The sequence below is a fragment of the Phycodurus eques genome, chromosome 7 (assembly GCF_024500275.1).
Source record: "Phycodurus eques isolate BA_2022a chromosome 7, UOR_Pequ_1.1, whole genome shotgun sequence".
Taxonomy (NCBI): domain Eukaryota; kingdom Metazoa; phylum Chordata; class Actinopteri; order Syngnathiformes; family Syngnathidae; genus Phycodurus; species Phycodurus eques.
In genome coordinates this window covers 29,447,953-29,472,206 of record NC_084531.1, presented here as the reverse complement: position 1 = coordinate 29,472,206, position 24,254 = coordinate 29,447,953, and the positions used below count along the sequence as shown (strand labels likewise).

Here is a 24,254-nt window from a genome sequence, read left to right as displayed (position 1 = left end):
TTCATAATGAGATATGTTGCCATGGCAACCCTGGACCCCCTTACTTTAGCGGTCTGTTACATTGGTGGACCGACTAGCCAGGACACCTCTCGTGACGTGTCGGTGTGTGTGTGTGTGTTTTTTTTTTTTGTAGTGCCTGTACAAACAATCGCATGGAAAAGTTTAGCGCTTACATATATTGAGTTTTTAAATGTTTTTACTGTTTTTGTCACCCAATGTTCAACAGTAAAAGTCAAGACCTAAGTGCAAATAAGTGCGTATTGTGATATGAAGTCATTACAAACACTTTCAAACCCTCATCTGCAGTCATGGAGACCGAGTGTTGCAGGATAAAAGTCCAAAGAAATAGAAGCCAGACCACATGAAGGCGGCCATATTAGCTCCAGATGTTTGACGCTGACCCCAACCCCCCCCCCAAAATCCCCCCGCCTCCGTCTGCAAATCCTCTCCCAAAGGCATGACTGTGGATTAAGTGCAATAAAGTTTTAACAACTTAATTTAAGCGCATTGTTATCTTTCAAGGACACGACGTCGCCTTTTTTGAAGTCCACTCGAATCTTTTTTTTTTTTTTTTTTTTTTAAGCTATTTGGGTGTTGAATGTTTGACTATATAACGGTCGTTAAATTTAGTTACACTGCAGAAAGTCACCAAAAAAGAAAAAGAAGGCATTTGGATTATTGTATGAATGCAATAAAATTTCAGGAATATCCATCCATTTTCTGAGCTGCTTCTCCTCACTAGGGAGCCAATCCCAGCTGTCATCGGGCAGGAGGCGGGGTACACCCTGAACCGGTTGCCAGCCAATCGCAGGGCACATAGAAACAAACAACCATTCGCACTCACAGTCATGCCTACGGGCAATTTAGAGTCTCCAATTAATGCATGTTTTTGGGATGTGGGAGGAAACCGGAGTGCCCGGAGAAAACCCACGCAGGCACGGGGAGAACATGCAAACTCCACACAGGCGGGGCCCCGCGGGGATTGAACCCTGCACCTCAGAACTGTGAGGCTGACGCTCTAACCAGTCGGCCACCGTGCCGCCTTTCATGAATATCATTTTGCCAATTTTCACTGTTCCTCTACTTCCACATTTCTATTCTATTTCTTATTCCAACCTCAGACTACTCGGCTCATTCAGGACATCTTGGGAACTATTTTTGAAATCTCCTAACTTCTCAAATGTTTCATTACCCCACATTTTCCATCGCAACATTCCCAAATCGATATCAACATTTAACATATTTGCATCCTCCTCCTCTCTTGACGGATTCAAACCATCCCTAATGACCATCCCGATTTATGCAACGATGCTATTAGGCTAACAATATTCATCTCCTCCTTCCGCGTTTCTTGACCAATTCAAAGCATTCCAACTTCTAAATATGCAGTTTATTCCAAATTCCCAGATTTTCACAGTGCAATCCCCCAATTAAGAATGAAGACATTTGCTTTCAAGTCAGCCTTTCATTTCGGCGTCAGCTCTTCGGCATTTCTTCGCACAATTTCAACTCAAAATGCGTTTCTGCAGTTTATTTAGTGTCTGCCCTCGACGGCTCATGTGACACCAAATCAAAGAAATGTAGAGGCTGAGATGTGTTTACTTGGCCTCGACTGTATCCGCTCAGTCAACAAACCTTATTGACTGCATTTTTTGGGGTGATTTATTCAAGCGTCTGAGGTTGGGCACAAAAAGACCCGTGCTTATTATTCGACAGTTTTAATCACCAGCCGCTTTAAAGATTAAACAAGCACTCGATGAATGTGTTCCTCTTCCTAACGTAATTTGCAGTTGAGGTTCCATTTCAGATGTTTGCTATTAAGATCCATCAAACGGTGGTTTTGAAGTGATTTTCATGAAATAGACCCAGCGGTCTCAACAATGTTGCGGTTGTTAGCCACCTTGTAATTAATACTTGAATTATGTTGTCTATCTTTTAATGTTTAAACATTGCTCCCACGCTGTAATGAAGCCTATTCACATGGCTTTAGCAGTGATCGTTTTGAGTCATTGATCGGCTAAGGGGCTCGAGTAGGATTTAGGTGGACGGAAGTCAGCATAGTAGTAACGCGCTCGTCAAAGTATCGCCCGTTAAAAACCCCCCGAGTTGTCAGTGTGAGCGTTCCCTACGAGGAGGACTAGAGCGGTCCTTCTCAAAGGCAATAAAACCAACAAAATAAATCGAGCCCGACCGGTGTGCGCCTCCAATTCGGAGGATACATACCGGGTGATTGAAAAGTACTTGTCATTTATATCTGACTTGCTCCTTTAATCCTGGAACATACACCAAACAGAATTGAGAAGAATATTACAACATATGAATCAATGATAAGTATTTTAAGTTACTTTTCAATCACCCAGACGAGTGCTGCCCTAACTCGCCACGCGCATGAACTGATGAAGCCTCCTCGGATGAGAAGGGAAACATTTCCAAAGACAAGCGGAGCAGCCCAGTTGCGATCCATTCGTCGCCTTTGAGAATGCAGCTGTTCATTCACGTGGCCGCCATTCCCTCATTTTATTTTATTTTTTCCCTCACTTACACAGCTTCCAGTTCAATCCTTATGTTGACAGTGTTACTAATTCGAGTTCATTGTTATTTGACCTCGAATCGTACACTATTTTGGATATTATAAGAATTGGTGTTCACGCACAGTATATATATCTCCTGTAAATAAATGTTCTTATTTCAAATATTGGCCCGTATATTGCATATTCACTTTGGGTTTTTTTTTTAGCCCCCATTATCGGTGTTGGCCCCAAAGGTCCCATATTGGTCGGCCTTTAATAAGACAATTCCCATTATAATTCGATTTTTATTTTATTTTATTCGTACTTGAAGTGGTACTTAGTGGATAAAGTTCGAGCGCTAGTGCTAAAAAAACAACGTACGCTCGCTGCAGGTCGACGAACGTGTCGTGTCGCAACCCAAAGTCCGAGGTTAACAATGAAGTCGTCTATATTACGCGATACTCCCAGTCAACACGCAAATATCCGAAATATAATTGTTTCATGATCCATAATGACGTCGTCTTGCGAACGAGTCCTGGCCGCGGATCAGGTGCAAACATTTTTCATGAGGTGATTCCATAGGAGGATGTTTTGAAAAAAATATGTGAGGTCACGTAGCACTCGTGCTCCTCTTTATCTTTGATGGCCGATTGGATTTCAGTGCGTCTCTAAAGTCCTTTGGATGTGCCTCCTATGAAAGGAAAAAAAAAAAAAAGAAGAAGTGTGGCTTAACCTGTCAGCCAAGGCAGACACCGAGTAGTCACGCTGTAAATCTCCTTCCGGCCTTCATCCTTAAAGAATTTTCTTTAACTTTGCCTGTGGCGACAGAGGTTGCGGTTTCTTTTTTTGTTCCTTTTTTCCCCCCCCCACTCACCGACCTAATCAATTTCATCTCGGCGCGCTTTGACACGTCGTTTGTCTTTCGTTTCGTATGACACCGCAACGCCAGAGGCGGCCTCGGAGATCACGTCCTCGTCGGCACAATAGCGCTCGCATTCCTCTGCGCTGACTTAGCGGCTGCTTTCTTGACCAAAAGAAGAAGAAAAAAAAAACTCATTTGGCTCATCTTTGCAAGGGTACAGAATGAGATTGATGGTTTTCACACGGGTGGCTGGGAATCATACAGATGTGTTATGCGGATATTTTTGAGAGGATAGCCGCAGTATCGTGATACAGCCGTTGGGAGATCATCGCGATATTGAGAAAGAAAGGCGTCTTCTTTTATACATCACATTAGCTGCGGAACTGAAGAAGCAGTAGAACAACGGTCCGTAAACAATTCATCCCAATATCGATAATCGATGTTGGTCATGTGACTTACACAACTTTGAAAAGCAAAGACATTCGTGGGCGTGTCCGCACGTCTCAGACGGGATCCTTTAATTACAACGCTAAAGAATTCCCCTCCGCTAGCGTTAGCGGCACTAACCTTGGAGGTGTTTATCATGTCCTCGTGAGTCATAGATGCAAAAGGCATTGGGGAGATAGAGCTCATCTCTCCGTGGGCTGGAAGACGTTTCTGGTGAAAGACGAGAGGAGAAAAAAAAACAAAAAACAAGCCAGCGATTGATTTCCTCAAGGGGATTTCAACACAAGATGTGAGTTTCTAGTGAGGCATGTTTGTGTCGAGAGAAAGATAGAGAGAGAGAGAGAGCGAGAGAGAAGAGAACGAGAGAGAGAGAGCGCAAGGGTTAGTGTTTCCAATCAGGTTTTTAAGACTGGGTTCGGTTTTCAAATCAGGATTTCCACCCTGAATTAAGGATTCATATAAGGTTTAGGGTTTCAAACAAGAGTTGGGGTTTTATATTAGGGTTTCAAGCCTGTGTTAAGGTTTTAAACAAAAGTTAGGGTTTCAAAGAAGGGTTTTAAGCCTTGGTAGGGGTTTCCAAAAGGGGGAGGGTTTCAAATTACAGTTTCGAGACATAGTTAAGATTTAAAGCAGAGTTTCAAACCTTGGGTAGGGTTTGAAATAAGGCTTTGGGTTTCAAGCAAGGATTGGTGTTTAAAATGTAGGATTCAAACCAAGGTTAGGGTTTTAAACAAGAGTTAGCGTTTCAAATTAGGCTTTCCAGCCATGGTTCGAGTTTCAGACATTTTTGGGGGGTTTCAAAATAGTATTTCAAGTTGAAGTTAAGGTTTCAAAGGAGCGTTTCAAGCCTGCATGAGTGATTCCAACACGTTTTGTGGTTTCAAGTCGGGCTTTCAAAACTGGGTTACGCTTTCAAGCCGGCGTTGGAGCTCCTCGTTCTCATCAGCTCTCCAGGAGCAACATTTTGGACCAGCTGGGAAATCTGCTCCAGTACATTTCTAACTTTATGACCAGATGGTTCCATCGCATCATTAGTTTACGTACTAAAGTGCGCTGTCGGGCGCACGTGCGAGGTTTTAACCTCCGTCAAGCACCGGTTTTTCATTTTCTTTTCACAGTCATGCTAACTCACTTAATCTACAATTTCCAAAATATTGTCATAATATAAACATAATGGCTGCTCTATTATGTACTTTGCTCTTGTTGATGTAAATTGTACTTTTAATAATTGAAGCAAGAACATAACAAGCTAGAAGGAATACATTTTTAATAAATGTTGGCAAGAAGCTTACACATTGTATGAATAAATCATGGCAATATAATATTTATTTTGCATGATATAATTCAATTGGGCTCTGATCCTGATCCAGTTTATTATATAAACAAGAACAGACAATTTTAATGAGGAATAGTTTCTCTTTTATGTTAAGCAGATGCGTGACGGTCGTTGGTAGGAGGGTTTCAAACAAGGCTTGGGGTTTGGTTTGGAAATTGGGTTTTAAGGCTGGATTAAGGTTTCAAATTAATGGTTACAGTTTTAGGTTTTGGGTTTGAGCCGTGGTTCGATTTTTCCAGTTAGGCTTTGCAAGCCAGGGTTGGGTTTCAAATTAGACTTTCAAGCCTGGTTTCAAACAAGAGGGAATTTAGTGTTTCAAACCAGGTTTAGTTTTTAAAATTAGAACTATTAACTTGGGTTAGGATGTCAAATTAGTCTTTCGAGCAAGGGTTAGTCTTTTGAATTAAGGTTTCTAGCCTGGGTTAGGAAATCAAACAACTGTTGGGATTTCAAAGTCCATTTTCAAGCCTGGGACAGGGTTTCAAATTAAGGTTTTAGGGTAGGGTTCCAATCCAGGTTTGGTATTTCAAATTAGGTTGTTTTTTCAATTTCAATTTCAAATATCTTACATAGAATCTTTTATATTTGTTTACTTTTTTGAGCACCTTGAACCAAAGTCATTTGATCTAACACGACTGAGTACAGGTATATTTAAAAAAATGAAAAAAGAAAAGAAAAGAATGTGAAACGATTTTGTCGTGAGCGCACACACACGCACACAAAGTGAGAGAGCCTGGTTTCCCATCAGTGATGAAGTCGTGGCGACGTTTTCCACGGCTCTTGATCTATTTTGGGTTGTGACAAGTGTGAACACAAAGCCTGCTGGTGTCGCGCTCCAACAGTCAGACTGAGCGGCTTTCATCGCGTCTGTCGTGTGTTCATCGCATTCTCAGTCACTGCGTGTGTGTGTTTGTGCGCCTGGTGACAAGTCGAGCACAGCATGAAGCCATTAGTTGCAGCATGCTGTGTTCTTCGAGCGTCTTTCGTGTGTTTTTCGACACTTAAACCTCCCCTAAAAAAAAAAAGATTATATATTATTTTATTTATTATATTTTATGACGGGTTTATTAATATTTTTAAATCCCTTTTTTTGATACTTAGTTGAAGGAAGTCATGCGATAACAAGACAGAGCTTGACTTCCCGTTTGTTAGAGTGATGATGAGCAATTGTTGCCAGTTATAAACAGCCAACTGTTTCACTTGCCAAATGAATAGAAATAAACACAATTATGCAATTAATCTCAGTGTTGTACTCTCTCTAGTGGTGTGTGTGTAAAAATAAATACATATTTTTTTTTTTTTTTAAATCACTGTATCAGTACAATTCAGTTGTATTTAACTTTATTTAATACATTTGCATTTAATCTTTACAAACTATTTGTTTTGAAACATTCATTTAGCAACAACTTTTATTGAACATTTATGTGCAATACATTTTGATTGAATCATTACCTGAGTCCGGTTTATTTTTGCCTATATCTAGAGATAGACCGATTATCGCCCATGCCGATTATCAGCGCCAACATTCGTCATTTTGATACATATCATCATCAGCCTTTTTTTTTTTTTTTTTTAAATCCGCCGGCCAATAAGAGATCGATTTAAAACTGCGTAAACTTAAATTAAAATTTTCAGATATGCTGTTGAAACTGAGAACTCCCTATACATTGTTCAAATTTTGTCTATTGTCTAAGATATATATATATAAACTTGTTGCAAATATGAAAAGCTGTTTAATAAACATATACTAAAAGGCATTTAAACAAATTTAAGTGTTGGATTTTGGATTACACAAAATGTTGACGCCAATATATGCCCTTTTGCTGCAAATGAATAATCGATTCCAAATATCGGTTATTGGGCTCCCTGACAAACATTGTTCTATCGCTACCTAGTTACTCACGATAACCACCACCTTGCACAACAGAAATAAACACAACAACAACTCAAAATGATTCGTGGTCAAAAAGAGTCCATGGGCACATGTGCGTGTGTAATGTATGTGTCATATGATGATACATCACACCCTGGCCCCCAACCACTTACTCATGATAATGGTCACCTTGCACAATAGAAATAAAGAGAAGGAGTGTATGTATCCGCCCTCAGTGGTCACACTCGGCCGAGCTTAAGTGCTCTCCAGTGAAATTTCCCGTCTGGCCGCCTGCTGTCTATCAGAAGTGAACGTGCAGAGCTCACTGAGGAAACAAATATAATACACATCGACACCCGCTGAGCTGCAAAAGGCAGGGAGGGTGGGGGGGTCGGTCGGAAGGGTGTTCCCTGAAATGAACCCACCTACAAAGAGATTCGGCACGGCCGCGTCTGATTCATCCCGCCCCCGAGCCGCCTGTCATGCTGAAGATGACACAAAAGTGGCCATCAAAAGGGTCTGATTAGGAGCTAATGATGCACAATTGTATTTGCATCAAGCCCCAATGTGTACGTGTGTGTGTGGTGCTGTCAATCATGTCGCATGTCAGGCTGCCGCCCTCGACCCCCCCCCCCCCCGGTGTGGGTGGTAGCCACACTGGGCTGCTTTCACACTAAGACCTCAAGCAGCTACAGGACACAACCTCCTGCTGATGTGCTAAATTACTAAACTACATCATCACTCCTAATAATTACATGTTAGATTTACCGGGATGGATAATTTCCATGGATGGAACCAATGTTTGCTCCGGGCCTGCTTCGTGGGTGCGGCGGGCACCGGGCACCGTGCGGAAGTGGCGAGCGGGTTCTCAGTGCTTGTGGTGTTATTGTTGACAGAGACGGGAGTGGCGCAGGACGGGGGGAGAGAGGGTCCCACGGCGGCTCCCACCACGGGACACGGCGACGACAACTCTTTGGGCTACACAGGTACCGGATGCCTTGCTTTGACGCCGTACTCAGCGCTGTCATTGGTTGATTATGTAAGCATTAAAATAGGTTTTTCCTCTCGAGACTACCTTTAGACCAGGAGAGGTGTCGCTTTGAAACTTGTCAGTCTTGAAGAGTCTTGTCAGTCAAACTACACATAAAACAAAGAGAATTACATGTGTGTTTCAAACAACCACAAACAACCTTTGCTTTAGATGAGTCCTTGTTGCTTAATGCGATTAAACAATGCATAGACGGGGGTCACGAAGCTAGCTTCGATATCGCACTTTTAGAACCCTTTAAAGCAAAGCAAATATATTTATATAGCGCATTTCATACACAAGGTAACTTGATGTGCTTTACATGATTAAAAGCATTTCAAAACAAAGGGAAAAAACAGCTTATAAACATTTAAAAGAAAGATAAAAAATAAATAAAAAAATTATCATTTGAAAGTGGAAATGCTCTAAAACATGCACGCTTTAAGGAATAGATCTTTGAACAAAAACCTTAAGCAGCACGTAGATGTAATATAACAATACTCATGGGCATCTATTCTTGATCCTCTGCGAAGAGTGACTAATATTCATTCAGGTTCACTGAGGACTTCCACTCCATGTAGATCTTATCTGTATTATACTGCCCCCAGGTGGCCAAGTCACACACACCAAAAGGAGCAGCCCAATGTCCATTGAGTTGAAGCAAAAAAATGTATCAAGACTTATTCATTATTTACATTCTTTTTAATTAGTGTATGTTTTTAATAAAGTACAATATTATGAAGTGCTAAAAAACACATTCAACATTTGTGTAATTAATTTCAATGGAGAAAATGATCCTTTGACTTGCTGCTGCTAGCAGACACTGAAACAAAACCAGGCAGAAAGAACACTGCGCATGTATGAGGATGCTAACTGCTAACCTACTAAATCGAAAGTATAGCATAAATCAAGGGTCTAATCTGTTCACATGCGGTCTATGGGTGAAAAATGCAAATTATCCTCATTTAAGTGCTGAAAAGAGTGGCCGCAGGTAGCAGACATCCAAACAAAACTAGGCAGCAAATATTGAGCCTGTACGAGGATGCTAACAGGCCAAACCTAAGACGTTAACTTACTTTCAAGGATAGTTTCTCTGATAGCACTTAATGGCGGCTAATCCGGCCATGAGAATGAAGCCAATGCACCCGGCTGGTCGGCGATTCGGAAATGATCCTCACGCGTCCTTATCCCTCGCGTCGAGGAACGCTGACGCGATCTTGACAGCTGTCGCTTTGAAACGGGCGCTCGAGCGGAGGATTAGCGGGGAAGCGAAGTGTCTGAGAGGTCGCTTGGCCTCATGTTTGATTGCGACTCCTCGCCGACCTTAGCTTGATATCGCAGTCAAACTGAATGTGATAGCGTATAACAAGGCCGCTTTGTCTATGTCAGATCATTGACTCGTGAACGTGGGAGCGGATTTGAAGCACAGCGGTATACTGTGACTCCATCTACTCGGCTGTGTGGAAGTACAACGTACCCCCGGATAAAGGGCTTTCAAATAGGTTTCAAACTAGGATTAGGGTCTCAAATTCAAATGAAGGTTTCAAACAAGCATTCCGGTTAGGGTTTCAAGCCAGGGATATGGTTTTAAACAGTGGTTAATGATTCAAAGTATGATTTCAAGCCTGGGTTAGGGTTTCAGACGATGGTTACAATTTTAAAGTAGGGTTTCAAACAAGGGTTAGCGTTTCAGAATGTTTTTTTTTTTTTTGAGGCGCTTGCAGACTGCGATGAGCCTCAACTTTGCAACACTTTGAAAGCTTTCATTGCTCCCTTCATACGCCCTCCTAATTGTTTCCCGATATCGGAGCACATCAGAGCCGCAATGAATGAAAGCGGCCAGCTAACGGTACGCGGCCCGACACGCGTGGCGGCGGCGCACACCGTTTTTCCGTTTGCCGACTTGAATATTTACGACTCCGCCGTCACTGCGAACCGCAAAAGACGACACTGGAACACCAAATAATGTATTATTATTATTTGTTTTAATTGTCAGGTTACGAAGAAAACAAAGGGCACAGATAATCAATCAACGATTGGCTAAAGAAGGGTGACATGTTGTCGTTGGGGTTTGACTTCATTTGATACAAAGTACAGTAGATGAGGTCTGGGATGAACACGGCAGCTGCTGTTCCATTTCTCTTGTTAGGGTTTCAAGTTAAGGTTGAAAGCCAAGGTTGGGGTTTCAGCGGGGTTTCAAATGATCACTTCAAGCCATGGTTAGTGTGTAAAATTAGGGTTCAAAGCCAGGATTACGATTTATAAAAAAGGGTTAGGGTTTTGGAGTAAGGCTTCAAGGAGGGTTGTGAGGGCTGCAAACATGGTTGAAAGTACAGTTTAAAGCCAGGGTTCGGGTTTTTAAAGCAGGGATTAGGGTTTTAAATAAGGGTTAGTATTTCAAGCCAATGTTGTGGTTTGAAGTTAGGGTTTCTAGCCTGGGCTACGGTTTTAAAGTCGTTATGGTTATGGTTGGCTCGTTTCAAACAAGGTTTAGGTTTTAAAATTGGGGCGCCAAGCCCGAGTTAGGGTCTCAAGTTAGGATTTCAAACCTGCGTAAGCACTTTAAATTAGGGTGTCAAGGCAGAGTTAAGGCTTCCGGTTAGGCTTTCAGGCCTGGGTTAGGGTTTAAAGGCAGGGTTTGATTGTCAAAGTACAGATTGAAGACTTGCGTTAGGGTTTCAAATTGGCTGTAGGCCAGGGTTAGGGTTACATGCCAGGGTTACGGTTTCAAGACATGGATATAGTTTAAAAGTAAGGTTTCAAAGTATGAATTATGGTTTTAAACAAGGCTTTGGGCCTTAATTTAGTTTCAAGACAGGGTTAGGGTTTCAAAGTAGGGTTTCAAGCCACGTGTGTCATACACGGTTTGGATTTTCAAAGTAGGGTTTCAGGGCAGTGGGGTGCGTTTCATACAAAGTTGAGAATATCAAAGCAGGGTTTCACGCCAGAAGGAGGATTTCAAATTCTCTTCGGTATTAGGGTCTTCAAAGTCAGTGTTTGATATCCACGAGGAAAGCATGAGCATCGTTGCTTACTTGCGACACGTGTTTCGACACCGAAGCCTCAATTGCTCACCCGGCCGGCCTTGACTCCCCAGTGAGGATAAGCGGTGTAGAAAATGGATGGACGGGTTTCAAGCCAATGTTATGCTTTCAAGCCAGGCTTAACATTTAAAAAAAAGTTTGGTCTTAAAACTAAGGTTTCAAGCATGGAATAAGGTTTCAAGCCCGGTATATGGTTTTAAGCCAGGGTTAGGCTGTCAAGCCGGAGTACATTTTCAGATTCAGGTTTCAAGCCAATGTTAGGGTTTCAAGCCAGGGTTGAGGTTGACAAACCAGAGTTTGGGCTTCAAACTAGGGTTTAAAGTCTGGTATAAGGTTTCAAACATTGGTTAGGGTTTCTAATGAGGCTTTCGGGCCAGGTTTAGGACTTCAAATTTGTTTGGATTTCATAGTGAGGTGCTAAATGAGGGGCGAGGGTTTCAAAGTATGGCTTCAAATCTTATTTTTTCAAGTCATATTACTTGTGAGGCTCAGGTCAATATGATCTGAGCGTGACAGAGATTATCATCCGACTGCGGTGGAAGGCGGCCGGAAATGGAGAAATGGTCGGCGGGCGTCCGGGGGTGTTTCGGGCTCGTAAATCTAAGCAGCACCTGCTCCCCCCGACCGGGGGGAGCGTGGTGTGAGGTCAGCGCCGACCGATAGCCCATCGCTCATATTTATTACGCTCATCGCAGCGGCAGTTTGTTTTGGCAGCTGCATGTGCGTATAGACAGACAGACAGATAGACAGATAGATAGACGGAAAAAAAGATGTGGCGTTTCATTTGTCAGGGGGTCGGCCTGGTGGTCCCGTCAAGACGTCGAGTAGCAGAGAATGAAAGTTCGGTTTGAGAAGTGACTTCCCGTTATCAGACCGCATGCAACTTGGGCTGTTAGTCGAGCTTTACAACAGTTTAAAATAGTTTTGATTGCTCACTGAATTTGAATGAGGACAATGACGACGCCGTTTTTTTTCATTACAAAGTTGGCTGACATCGTTGTGCTGATCGTTAATGTTGGCGGGTTAGCCACATCAATCTTTTCAATTTATTAGAACACATGAAAGTTGTTAGCATGTTATCATTCGTTGCATTCAAAATGGGGTTAGGGTTTTTAAACAGGAGCTGGGGTTTTGAATTATGGTGTGAAAAATGGGTCGTAAGCATCTCAAATTAGGGGTCATGCCAGAGTGAGGGCTTCAAGACAAGGTTGTCAATTTGGGGTTTCAAACCAGTGTTAGCGTTTTCAAAGAAAGTTTTCAAGCCAGAATCAGCATTTCAAATTAGGGTTTCAAGCCTGGGTTACAGTTTTAAACAAGGATTAGGGATTTCAATGATGGTTTCAAGCCAGGGTGACGGGTTCATGTCCGGGTTAGGGTTTCAAAATAGCGGCTGGGTTTCAAATTACACCATCAAGCCAGCGTTAAGAGTTTCAAGTTCGTGTTCAAGTCATCTCGGCAGAATGCGACATGAATCCTTACGTCCCTTTTTTTATTTTATTTATTTATTTTTTTAAGGCTACGGCCAATCTGAGGCTCCTTTAAGAAACTCGAATAAAAAAGAGGGAGAGATCGGTCGTGCGCGGGCAAGCAAAAAAGCAGCAGCTTGTTTATCGCCTCATCCTGCTTGGTGCTGGATGAAGCCCCCCCCCCCCCCCCCCCGCTTGCTCACCTCACCTCCTTCTTAGCCTCAGCCGCAGCCATGCACGGGGGGGCATTTCCTGTACACAAACTCATTATGTTCTCTATGGGACCGTGTTCCCTTTCACACTTTTCAATAGAGGTACACTCAGCGTCCACAACATTAGGAACCTAATACGACCCATTACCACATGAAATGTACACAGATATATTTTGAGGGTACGTCAACACGTTTGTTTTGAATTAGTGCGAACCGCTAATACAAGACATCATAGTACGCACACACACATACTCACACACGACTTTTTACATTCACACCGTTACCCGGCATCAATAGTCACATAACCCACGTTGTTCTCGAGCCGTGTCGCGAACCCTGAAAAAAACCCTGAATTACAGTATACCCCTAAAAATGTTTAACTATAATAATAGTTCAAATTACAACTCATTCCCCAACACGAAAAGTTCTTCATCTGTTCGTAGAGATGTATCAATTCAACATACTTCCTTGACACCATTTACTACTTTCCTATTTGCCAGGGCTTCAACACCATCTTGTTGCGTTACAAAAAGAACACAAAAACCACGTGAGGATAGGTTCCATGGGGTGGGGGGGGGAGCACATTTGTGAATAGCAAACAGCGAATAGGCAGAATTGTATATGTCATGGAATGCATTAAAAATAAAACACTGAATGGCACAAAATCTCTTTTAGGGTTCAAATAATAAAATGTTTTTTATTGAGACAAGAAATTCATTGCAGTTAGTAACATCAACGTTTTCTGTGCTACACGTCATTCGTATTGCTTCGTTTTAAATATACAATGTGCGCATTATTATATGCAAATATCATCGAGCCACCGTCAGGGCACATTTGTAATCTGAAGTCGCGAGCCGTTTTTTCCCTTCCGTTGCTTCTTGGACGCTCCCTCGGCGTGCAATCGGAGATGATTTGTTGGCTCTTTTAGCAACGGCCCTCACCCACAGAAATACAATCTACCTTTTCCCAAGGTCGTCTCTCGTCTCCACCCCACCTCTAATTAATGTCTGCCTCGCCTTCACTCCTTGCGTCGCTTCCATACCGGACTGACACGCAAGAAGGGGGGGCGTCAAGGTCACCCGTATAAATCAGACAACATTCCTACAGGAAGTTGCAAAGGAAGAGACCTTTGTTTGTTGACGGGAAATAAATAATCCCTTTTGGTGCTGTCATTGTTATTTCTTAGGCCAAGTAAATTGCCATTTTCTGGGTGTGTCGCCCCCAAATTGTCTCTTTGGAAAATTCAGCCCCCAACGCCAGCGTCAGTGAGCAACATGACATTTTGCAAGCGCGTCTGTCATAAGCAGACCCATAAAAAAAAGTCTCAAGGAGCGATGCCCGGACAGACACGGGAAGACGGCCAGTTTGGCCAGGGGTCCTTCAAGGAGGAACTTGTCTGATTACTACCAAATTTGAACTGCGTGTACTAGAAATACTGAATCAGCATTTCAGCATAGTCAAGTCACATTTATTTACTGTACATGGCCCTTAATCACAAGCGTCTCAAAGGGCTTCACAGGCCCACAGTTGGCAATGATTGGCGACATCCCCTCATCTAAACCTCCCAACCGGGCAAGGAAAAACTCAAAACCCCATCTGGGGAGAAATTAAGAAACCTCGACAAGTGACTGCAGATGGACGGATCCCTTTAATTCTTTTAACCCTTCAATTGCCCGTGTATGCCACAAGATGGCGAAGGGCTTATTATTGTCTAAATGAAGCTCCTCAACTCATGCAACAGGTGGCCACCAGATGACACCGAATCAATACTGTTACTGCTTCGGCCTGAGCACAAAAATGGAGAACAGGAAAATGGAGATGTGAGGGTTTTTTTAGATAGATCCCCACGACCCGGAAAAAAAAAAAAATAGTAAATAGGCAAAATCGCCAACCAAACGGCGAAAATGCGGGGGTTCAACATGCAGTATGTCAAAAATTACACCCCACAATTGCAGTTTAACTTTCAGCTCACAACGTGTCTCATAATCACCCCAAAATGTCTTCATTAACAACATTGTTTTGTTTACTTCAGCCAGTTTGGAGTGTAAGCGAGAAGGGAATGAAAGCCGTTAAATCGTCTTAGTCGCTGAGGGAATGAGAGTTCCTTTTCCTTCACCCCTCTTCGCCGAGGGGACCCAGGTTTCGTGCCGGGGTCCGACGCTTGTGAATGGCAACCCAGAATGGAAGCGAACAGGATCCCCCGTCCCGTCGCACACATAAAGACATTCTGAGAAAAGATGGAACGTCCCCAAAAAAACTCTTAAAAGGAGTATTACGGCACATGAAAAGGCCTCATTGAGGGATGGGATGAGGAGATTTAAATGGGGGTTGGGGGTGCGGGCTCTACCAATGCACATTGCATTTAGGGATGCCCTCATTAAGATGCCGGCGTACTTTAAGGGAAAACATCGTCAGCCCGGCCCGCAGGGGATTTGTGTATTTGCCAGTGTGGCGGCATGAAGGACACTCAGTGGGAAGTTTCTGGAATATTACAGAATTTGCCTGATATCTGCTGAAATGGAGCCAAAGTGGATCATCACTATGCAGATTTTAGTGCCGCTATTAGCCACGGTGGTGACGCCGAGGGTCCCCAAGGAAGACCACCGCGGGGGTCGTCAGCGCTTCGAGTGCAAACGGCTACCCGGAAACTTTGGACTGTACCGCGCTTCCTCCCGGCGTTCCCATGGGAAAGCGCCGACATGTCCTCACAGTAAGTCAAACTTATGAAAAGTGTCAACTTTTTATTTTTCAAGCCTTGGAAGTCAAGGGTGTCAAAACATGTTCTTAATGTAAATGAATTACTTTGAATCGGGTGTCACATTGGTGACAATTTGACATTTCTCCGCCCTGTTTCGCTCTGATCGAGAGTCGGGCGTTAAAAGAGAAGGTGGGCTATAGGCTATTATAATACGGTTCTTGCAACACGGCTGTCTCTTGCCTTTGGCGCAGTCGTTTTAAGCATCTCTTTCCAGCCGAAGCTCTGAAGTTAAACACAATCCTTCCTTTCGATTACTCCCCATAGAAACTAATGGAAGGAGAAATACTTTGTTCCTGTTAACCACTGTTTGTATTAACAAACAAACACTGCATTTTTTTTTTTTAATTGGCAAAATGCTGAAGTGGTCCACGCCGCACATACTGTAAGCCTCACTCTCCTCACGTTTTAACATTTTTAACCGTATGAGTGACTTTTATTTAGTTATTCCAAAAACATGCACGATAGGTTCACTGGAGTCAAAATCGACCATATGTGTTCGCCCAAAGTCAGCTGGGATTGGCTGCAGTCCACCCGTGACTTTAGTGAGGCAAATAGATGGATGGAAAATGGTCATTTAAAAGCAGCTCAGACATTAGCGATGCTTTTTTTTTTTTTTTGGTTTGTTTTGCTTCAGGAGGCAATTGGATCATCTGTGAGATGAGTTCAGGCAAACGTCGCTAGAGGGCGCTGCGTGGCCACAAATGCAGCTTGTAACTTGAGAGCAGCTCTTTGCACTTTGTGCTTGACAATCTGAGAGAGGCTTTTAGCTATGCTGTTTCATGTCACTCTTCTAACTTTTCAGCCCCTCCACGCCTATATCATCTTTTAATGCATGAATGTGAATTATTCATGACTTGGAGGTGGTGTCTTGTGTTTAAGCTTTTGCTTCATCAAAAAGAGGCAAAGAAATAACAGACTGGAGGCGAGACTGCTAAGTCTGTGTAGCTATGAGGAAAAGTCATATTTAATCAAGGTGTTGATATTAAACACACCTCTTCTCCAATTTGAATAGGGAGACCATGTGGTTAAAAAATATCACTTCATTGGATTTTGAATAGGAAGATTCAATTGTTCACGGTTTCTACTCAAATACAATTTCCCTTGTACTTCATACTCTGTAGTGCAGGGGTGTCAAACTCAAATTCACGGTGGTCCAAAATTAAAAATTGGGACAACGTCGCAGGCCAAACTCAATATTTAATGAAAAAAAAAAAAAAATCACTGTTTCCCTTCTCTACCAGAAATGTAGCATTAAAGTTTATCATATGACAAGAAACTTACATTTTTGCTTCAACACTGAATCTGGAATAAACAAATTTATTATAAATTATTATTATTATTATTATTATAAACACGAGAAATCAAATTTGCGATAAATGATCAGTGGTATTTGTTTGTTGTTTTGTATTTAAATAGATAACATGAATTCTTCTGGCGGCACGGCGAACGACTGGTTAGCACATCTGCCTCACAGTTCTGAGGACCGGGGTTCAAATCCCGGCCCCGTCTGTGTGGACTTGGCATGTTCTTCCCTTGCCTGCGTGGGTTTTCTCCGGGCACTCCGGTTTCCTCCCACATCCCAAAAACATGCAATTGAAAACTCTAAATTGCCCGTAGGTGTGAATGTGAGTGCGAATGGTTGTTTGTTTCTATGTGCCCTGCGATTGGCTGGCGACCGGTTCAGGGTGGACCCCGCCTCCCGCCCGAAGATTGGTGCGATAGGCTCCAGCACGCCCGCGACCCGCGTGAGAATAATAATGGATGAATTATTCTGTCTTTCCATCTTCTATCTCCAACTACCTTTCTTTTTGATGTAAATCTTTTTTCAAACGCCAACAACAAAACAACCCCAAAAAATACGAATGTCCTTCAATAAAAATCCAAACTTCAAACTATTAACAGTCCCTGCCTAGGATTTGATAAATGGCATTTAAAAAAAAACATGAATGCAATTATGTTATATTCTTTGTTACACGACAAAGTTGACTTTAGTGAACAGACAATCTGCCTCCCACCGGTCTTGGAAGGTAACCGTTTGGCCATTTTTGGGAAGGGGAAGTGTAAATTTGCTCGAGGAGACTGCTAGCATAGTTTCTAACGACCGTAGACCGATGGGCCGACATACAAGCAAAGCATTCTGGGATTTGGAATATTAGTGGCACATGTGCTATAAAGTGGCAGGCCAGCTCTAATACACATTTGATATGGTCTTGCGGACCAAATATAATTACATCTTGGGCCAAATTTGGCCCCCAGGCCTGAGTTTGACATATATGCTGTAGTGCATTCTTATTTTCGGCGTCCAGCCTGCTTCCGCCATTTTGATTGCTATCTGTCAATCCATAGATGAATGAATTATCTATCTATCTATCTAGCCAGTTTAACATGCTAGCAGCTCAGCTAGCAAACTAGGTAACTAGCATCAATCTACCTAGCTAGCCTGCTAACACCTTTATCATATACAGCATACATTCCTTATATATATATATATATATATATATATATATATATATATATATATATATATATATATTTGTCTTTGTCTTATGCCTCAATAGCTGACAGCGATTTGAGTGAATAGTCTAAACATTTTTGGGTGGGCCTGTACAATGTAATCCGTTTTATTCAGTTGAAAGTTTTTTTTTTAATGACTAAATTGTCCTACATCCATAAGGGGGAAAAAAAAGTTATTTCCCCTCTCCAAAATACTGTACTACCGAAAGATTACTGGAAAAATTAATACCCCCGGAGACCGAACTTTGTGCGTTGGGGCCATTATGTAATAAGCGTTGCGTTTCAATAACAGCAGCTTATCGTTAGGTCCCAGTGGCACCGCCATTTTGGGAAAACCACACACACAAAAAGAAAATCATGATAAAACGACTTTTGTGTGTGTGTATCCAGACGGGAAGTGGTTAAATTTCCGCACTGGGAAACATCTCCATGAAGCAGGAGGAGGGAGGAGGGAGGAAGGAGGAAGAGGGGCGTGCGTGTGTGTTTGTTCATGGCAATAGTCAGAACCATTCCTGCTTTTCCCCCTGAATAGTGAAGCGTGATCCCGGCTTACCGCTTCTGCTGCTGCTGAATCTTCTCCTCCTCCTCCTCCTCCTCCTCCTGCTGCTGCTCTCTTCTGAAGCCTTGGGATGTAAAAAAACAATCAAACAAACAAAAGTAAAGAAAGTAAAAGTGGGATGGTAAAGTTGCGGTGATTGCGTTGGATTTCCTTCTGCTTGTTCTTCTCGCGGAGCCGGTGGAGGCGCGGACGGGACGGCGGTGCCTCGTCAAGTTGCTCCCAACTCCGGTGACACATGCTCGGACTGGAATAATGTGATTTGCCACCGAGGAAGTTATCGCGTTGTTATCGTTTGAATGAAGTGTTTAAGACGCGCGCGGCAGCCGACACCGGGATGCTTGTACACGCTGGACACTTTTTTGCTTTCATTCAACGCGTTTCTCGGGAAGAGGACATGTGTTGACGTCCTTAAAGTCCCGCGTGGAATTCATTTGGATTACTTCTGCAAAGAGACAGAGAGGCGTTGAATGATGTCTCCAACTTCTACCGGATTTGTATTGCTCTTTGGAATTGTCCACGTGTGCTCAGGTAAGTGGAGGGGGGTTCAATACGTGAAATATTGGTTTAAGTCTCATTGCTTCATATGCACTATATCCCCTGTACAGTCACTGTGACTGCATGCACAACAAAAGTAGTGCAAAAAGTACAACACATTTTTTTCTTTTTTTCTTTTTTGTTTTAACAATAGCAGTCTTAAAAATTAGGAGACCCTCCAGTAGCAGTGAAGTGCTTTAATGCAGATTCTTTCCTTTAAAAAAAAATGATTTTACTTTTCAAATGAAGAATTCTTCAAGAATTACCATATTACACCCACAGCTCAGAAGTCAGAAATGAATAACCATGAGCCCTAATGATGACAAGTGTAGAATATAAATGGATTGGACTGGATTTAAAAAAAAAAAAAAAAAAATATTACTTGCATTTCTGGTCAGAAGATTGTTTAAAAGAAGGTGAATTTAGTTTGAAATTCCTTATTCCTTGGATAACGTTGCAAGTTTAGTGGAATTGAAAGAGTCTGCATTAAAGCCCTTCAGAGCACATTATGATTTATTGATTATGATGATCAACTCCCACCTCCGACAGAACTTTGCTCACGTCTCGGGGGAGGCGGGGGACATTGAGTCCGAGTGGACCGTGTTCCGCGCCTCAATTGCTGAGGCGGCCGACCGGAGCTGTGGCCGTAAGGTAGTCTGTGCCTGTCGTGGCGGCAATCCCTGAACCCGTTGGTGACGGATGCCCCCAAGCTGAAGGAGTCCTAACGGGCCTTTTGGCCTGTGGGACTCCTGAGGCAGCTGATGGGTACCGGCTGGCCAAGCGGAATGCAGCTTTGGTGGTCGCTGAAGTAAAAACGCAGGCACGGGAGGAGTTCGGTGAGGCCATGGAGAATGACTGACTTCCGGACGGCTTCGAGGAAATTCTGGTCCACCATCCGGCGTCTCAGGAGGGGGAAGCAGTGGACCATCAACACTGTATAGTGGGGATGGGGCACCGCTGACCTCGACTCGGGACATTGTGAGTCAGTGGGAAGAATACGTTGAAGACCTCCTCAACTCCACAGACACATCTTCCCATGAGGAAGTAGAGTCTGGGTTCTCTGAGGCGGGCTCTCCTATCTCTGGGGTTGAGGTCACCGAGGTGGTTTAAAAGCTCCTCGGTGGCAAGGCCCCGTGGGTGGATGAGATTTGTCCGGAGTTCCTAAAGGCTCTGGATGTTGTGGAACTGTCCTGGTTGACAACGCCTCTGCAACACTGCGTGGACATCAGGGACAGTGCCTCTGGATTGGCAGTCTGGGGTGGTGGTCCCCCTTTTTAAGAAAGGGGACCAGAGGGTGTGTTCCAACTACAGGTGGCTCACACTCCTCAGCCTCCCTGGTAAGGTTTATTCGGGGGTGCTGGAGAGCAGGGTCCGTCGGGAAGTCGAATCTCAGATTCAGGAGGAGCAGTGTGGTTTTCGTCCTGGCCGTGGAACGGTGGACCAGCTCTACACCCTCGGCAGGGTCCTCGAGGGTGCATGGACGTTCGCCCAACCAGTCTCCATGTGTTTTGTGGACTTGGAGAAGGCGTTCGACCGTGTCCCTCGGGGAGTCCTGCGGTGGGTGCTTCGGGAGTATGGTGTACCGAACCCCCTGATACGGGCTGTTTGGTCCCTGTACGACCGGTGTCAGAGTTTAGGTGAGAAGCTCGGTCATCCGGGAGGATCTCAGAGTAGAGCCGCTGCTCCTCCGCATTGAGAGGAGCCAGATGAGGTGGCTGGGGCATCTGATTCGGACACCTCCCGGACGCCTCCCTGGTGAGGTGTTCGGGCACGTCCCATCGGAAGGAGACGCTGGAGAGACTACGTCTCTCGGCTGGCCTGGGAACGCCTCGGGATCCCCCCGGAAGAGCTGGATGAAGTGGCTGGGGAGAGTCTGGGCGTCCCTGCTAAAGCTACTGCCCCCGTGACCCGACCTCAGATTAGCGGTAGAAAATGGATGGATGGATGGAGGGATGGATTACGATGTTACATTTTAATTATTGATGTGAATTCCAGAACATAAAAAAAAAAAAAAGTAATTCCTGTTCAGAATGGTATCTTGCTGAAAATTGAAAGTGTCCACATTAAAGCACTATATGGTGCTGGATGCTCTCTTTTGTGACAGGCGGTGTAATATATTTGTTAAATTCGAGTGAATATTTGTGTTGCTAGTCATCAATTTTCCCATGTACTGTTTCACACCCAAAAAAGAAAATAATAGGAAATAAAGGACATTATTTCATGATTGTGACACCAAAATAGTTTACTTGCATTAGTGAACAGAAAAAAAAAAGTTTGAGTGAATTCAGAAAAATGAAATCATTCATTGCTGATGAAAATGTCAAATTTCACAAGCTCGCTAAAATCGAAGGAGTCCACATGAAAGCATTGTTTGTTAAGCACTCTATGTTGAAACTCACATTGTTGTTTTTCGTTTTCACGTTACTTCAGCAAAGTTTCAATGCTATTAAAGCATTTTGCTCTTATTATGAGGAAACTAAAGCACATTTGTTGGCCCTGAACGCAAGTCGTGCATGCGGATGCCACCATCCATCACGGGCGCGACCCCTCCTCCCTTCCACATGTGCTTTTTTTTTATTTTATTTTTTTTTAAATTTAAATGTTATTTTTTTTTTATGATGAACTCCGTGTTTTATTCCCTTTTTCGCCGTATCGAATAACACGGTTCTTAATCCAGACGTTATATTTACTCTCTGACCTGTTTATGAAAGGAAAAGTGCAGGCTGTAACACAACTTAATGGTGGTCGGTTGGGGGGGGGGGGAGATTCACTCATCTTTTGTACTCCCTCTTATTATTTTTTTTTTCCTCTTCGGCCGTCACATGAATGTCTTTATGGAGCTTCTGAACCATGATATCCAAGCTTTTCCAGGTCACTTGCCTCCCGAGTTATGGCCCGTCATCTTATTAAAAGACGTTAGTGCAAGTGTGTCCTGAGTAGAGCATTTATTTTTATTTGTTTTTAATGGCGTTTCTTGGCGTCCAAATGCTTTCTCTTTTGTTCCAAGATAGCTTTTTCCCAATAAAAAAAAAGTAATGCGTTGTAGGTCCTCCATACGTCCTTGAATCAGGACAAAGTTTAAGCGGAGATGTGAAGATACAGGAAATAATAAAGGTGCCTAAACAGGAAGTCAGGTCAGTGGTCAGCAGTGACTAATAGGTGGCGTATCCTGTTTGGCAGTGTGAGAAAGTGCTTGAAGATGGGCCGAGTGCTCGCAGAGGCCAAAGTGGATTAGACGCACAAGTTCAATTGGATTAAGAGCTACTTGACAATAAAACGATGTCACATTTGCTGCTAATTGCAGGCTTAGCAACTTGATTCTGGTGTGGAAGACTTATTAGGGTTTCAAGCCTGGTCTTGGGTTTCTACCATGGGTGAGGGTTTCTGTTTGGAGTCGGGGTTAGTGGTTCAAGTTTCAAGCCTGTGTTGGTGTTTCAAGCTTGAGTAAGGATTTTAAATTAGGGTTTCAAGACAGGGTTAAAGGTTGAAGTTAGGGTTTCAGTGTAAGAGTTGAAGACAAGGCGTCAGTTCCATTCAGGGTGCCAAATTAGTGTTTCAAGCCAGTATTAGGGTCTGGAGCCAAAGTAAGCGTTTTCAAATTAGGGTTTGATACCAAAGTTAGGCTTCCAAATTAGCACGAAAACAGGGTCAGGGTTTCACGTTTGGGTTTGAAGCCAAGTTGAGGGTTTGAAATTGTAATTTGAAATTGTAATTTCAAACCAGGGTTAAGTTCCAAATGTGGCTTTCAAACTCGGAATGGGCGTTCATATTAAGCTTTCAAGCATGTGTACGGGTCAAGCCAGGGTTGGGGTTTTAAAGTAAGGTTTCAAGCCACAGTTAGGGTTTTGAAATCAGGATTTAAAGCGGGTTTAGAGTCGGGATTTAGAGTTAAGATTTGCACCCAGTGTTGGGGTTTCAGGTCATTTTTACGGTTTTAAATTGGGGTTCAAGCCAGGGTTACGGTTTCAAGCCTGGTTTAGGGTTTCAAAAGAGCGTTTTTCTTGATTTTCAGGCAGTATGTTGTAGCCTCTCAGTCATATCAGCATGTCATTTGCGCCGAGAGACGCGAGTTGACCTTTGCCACCGCCGCCACACGCACTTGCGTGGACTCGCCCGTTGCCGCCTCACCCGTCCGACGCTCGTAAACAGACGCGTATCAAACACGCGTTACCTTTTCTCCGCTCATCTGGGCTCGGCGGGCATTAAACGCTTGTTATCTCGCCTCGCAATTGCTCGTCAGACCTCAGGTTCACCTCGGAGGCGAAAGGTGACGGCACTTATGAAACGTGTACCGATAAGAATATCAAGCGGCGAGTCGGCGACTAAACTGTGGTGAACGATTTGGGTTGTTATTAAATGGGAATAGTATTGATAGAAGAAGAAAAACAAAATACCGGCAATGCCAGCAGCTCGCCACCTTGACAAATTGGCTCGTAAGTGCTGGTAAATTGCAGAGCGCCTCCGCCATCATGCCAGGACACAGCCGCCCTCCTCGGCCAATTAATGACCACAGAGCACTAGTGAGACTCGTCAATGTCTGTGCTCGACGCTTAGCTTTTAACCCACCAGGCAAAAAAAATAAAACGGACCATGCGACCTCGCTTCAGTCTAAAAAGAGCAAAAAAAACAAAAGACAAACTCAGGTTAGGGTTGCAAACAAGGGTGAGTGTTTCAAATTAGGCTTTCATGCCAGGGTTAGCGTTTCAAATTAGGGTTAAAATAGGTTTTAAGACAGGGTTAGGGTTTTAAGCCTGGGTTGTGATTTCAAATTTGTGTTTGAAGCCACAGTTAGGGTTTCAAATTAGAGTTCCCAGCCTGGGTTAGGATTCCAAACAAGGGTGAGGGTTTTAAATTGGGGTTCTATGACAGTGTTTAGGATTTCATTCAAGGGGGGGAGGGTTTCAAATTAGGGTTCTTAGAAAAGGGTTAGGATTTCAAATTGGTATAGAGAATGGGTTAGGGTTTCAAATTAGTGTTTCAAGTATGGATTATGATTTCCACACATGGGTGAGGCTTTCAAGTTTTGGTTCAGAGCCTGGGTTCGCATTCCGAATAAGGGTTAGGGTTTTCAATTGGGGTTCTAAGACATTGTTGGGGTTTCAAATTGGTTTC

General features: G+C 43.4%; 1 protein-coding gene across 2 annotated transcripts in view; it reads left to right on the top strand.

The window, feature by feature from the left end:
- Positions 1-18,461: 18,461 nt before the first annotated feature.
- Positions 18,462-24,254, top strand: part of robo1 (roundabout, axon guidance receptor, homolog 1 (Drosophila)) — a 156,899-nt gene continuing 151,106 nt past the window's right edge. For both annotated transcript variants that reach the window (XM_061681304.1, XM_061681303.1), the window contains exon 1: positions 18,462-19,136. In XM_061681304.1, the coding sequence (XP_061537288.1) occupies positions 19,076-19,136 (61 nt within the window). In that variant the 5' untranslated portion in view covers positions 18,462-19,075. The remainder of the gene's footprint in view (positions 19,137-24,254) is intronic.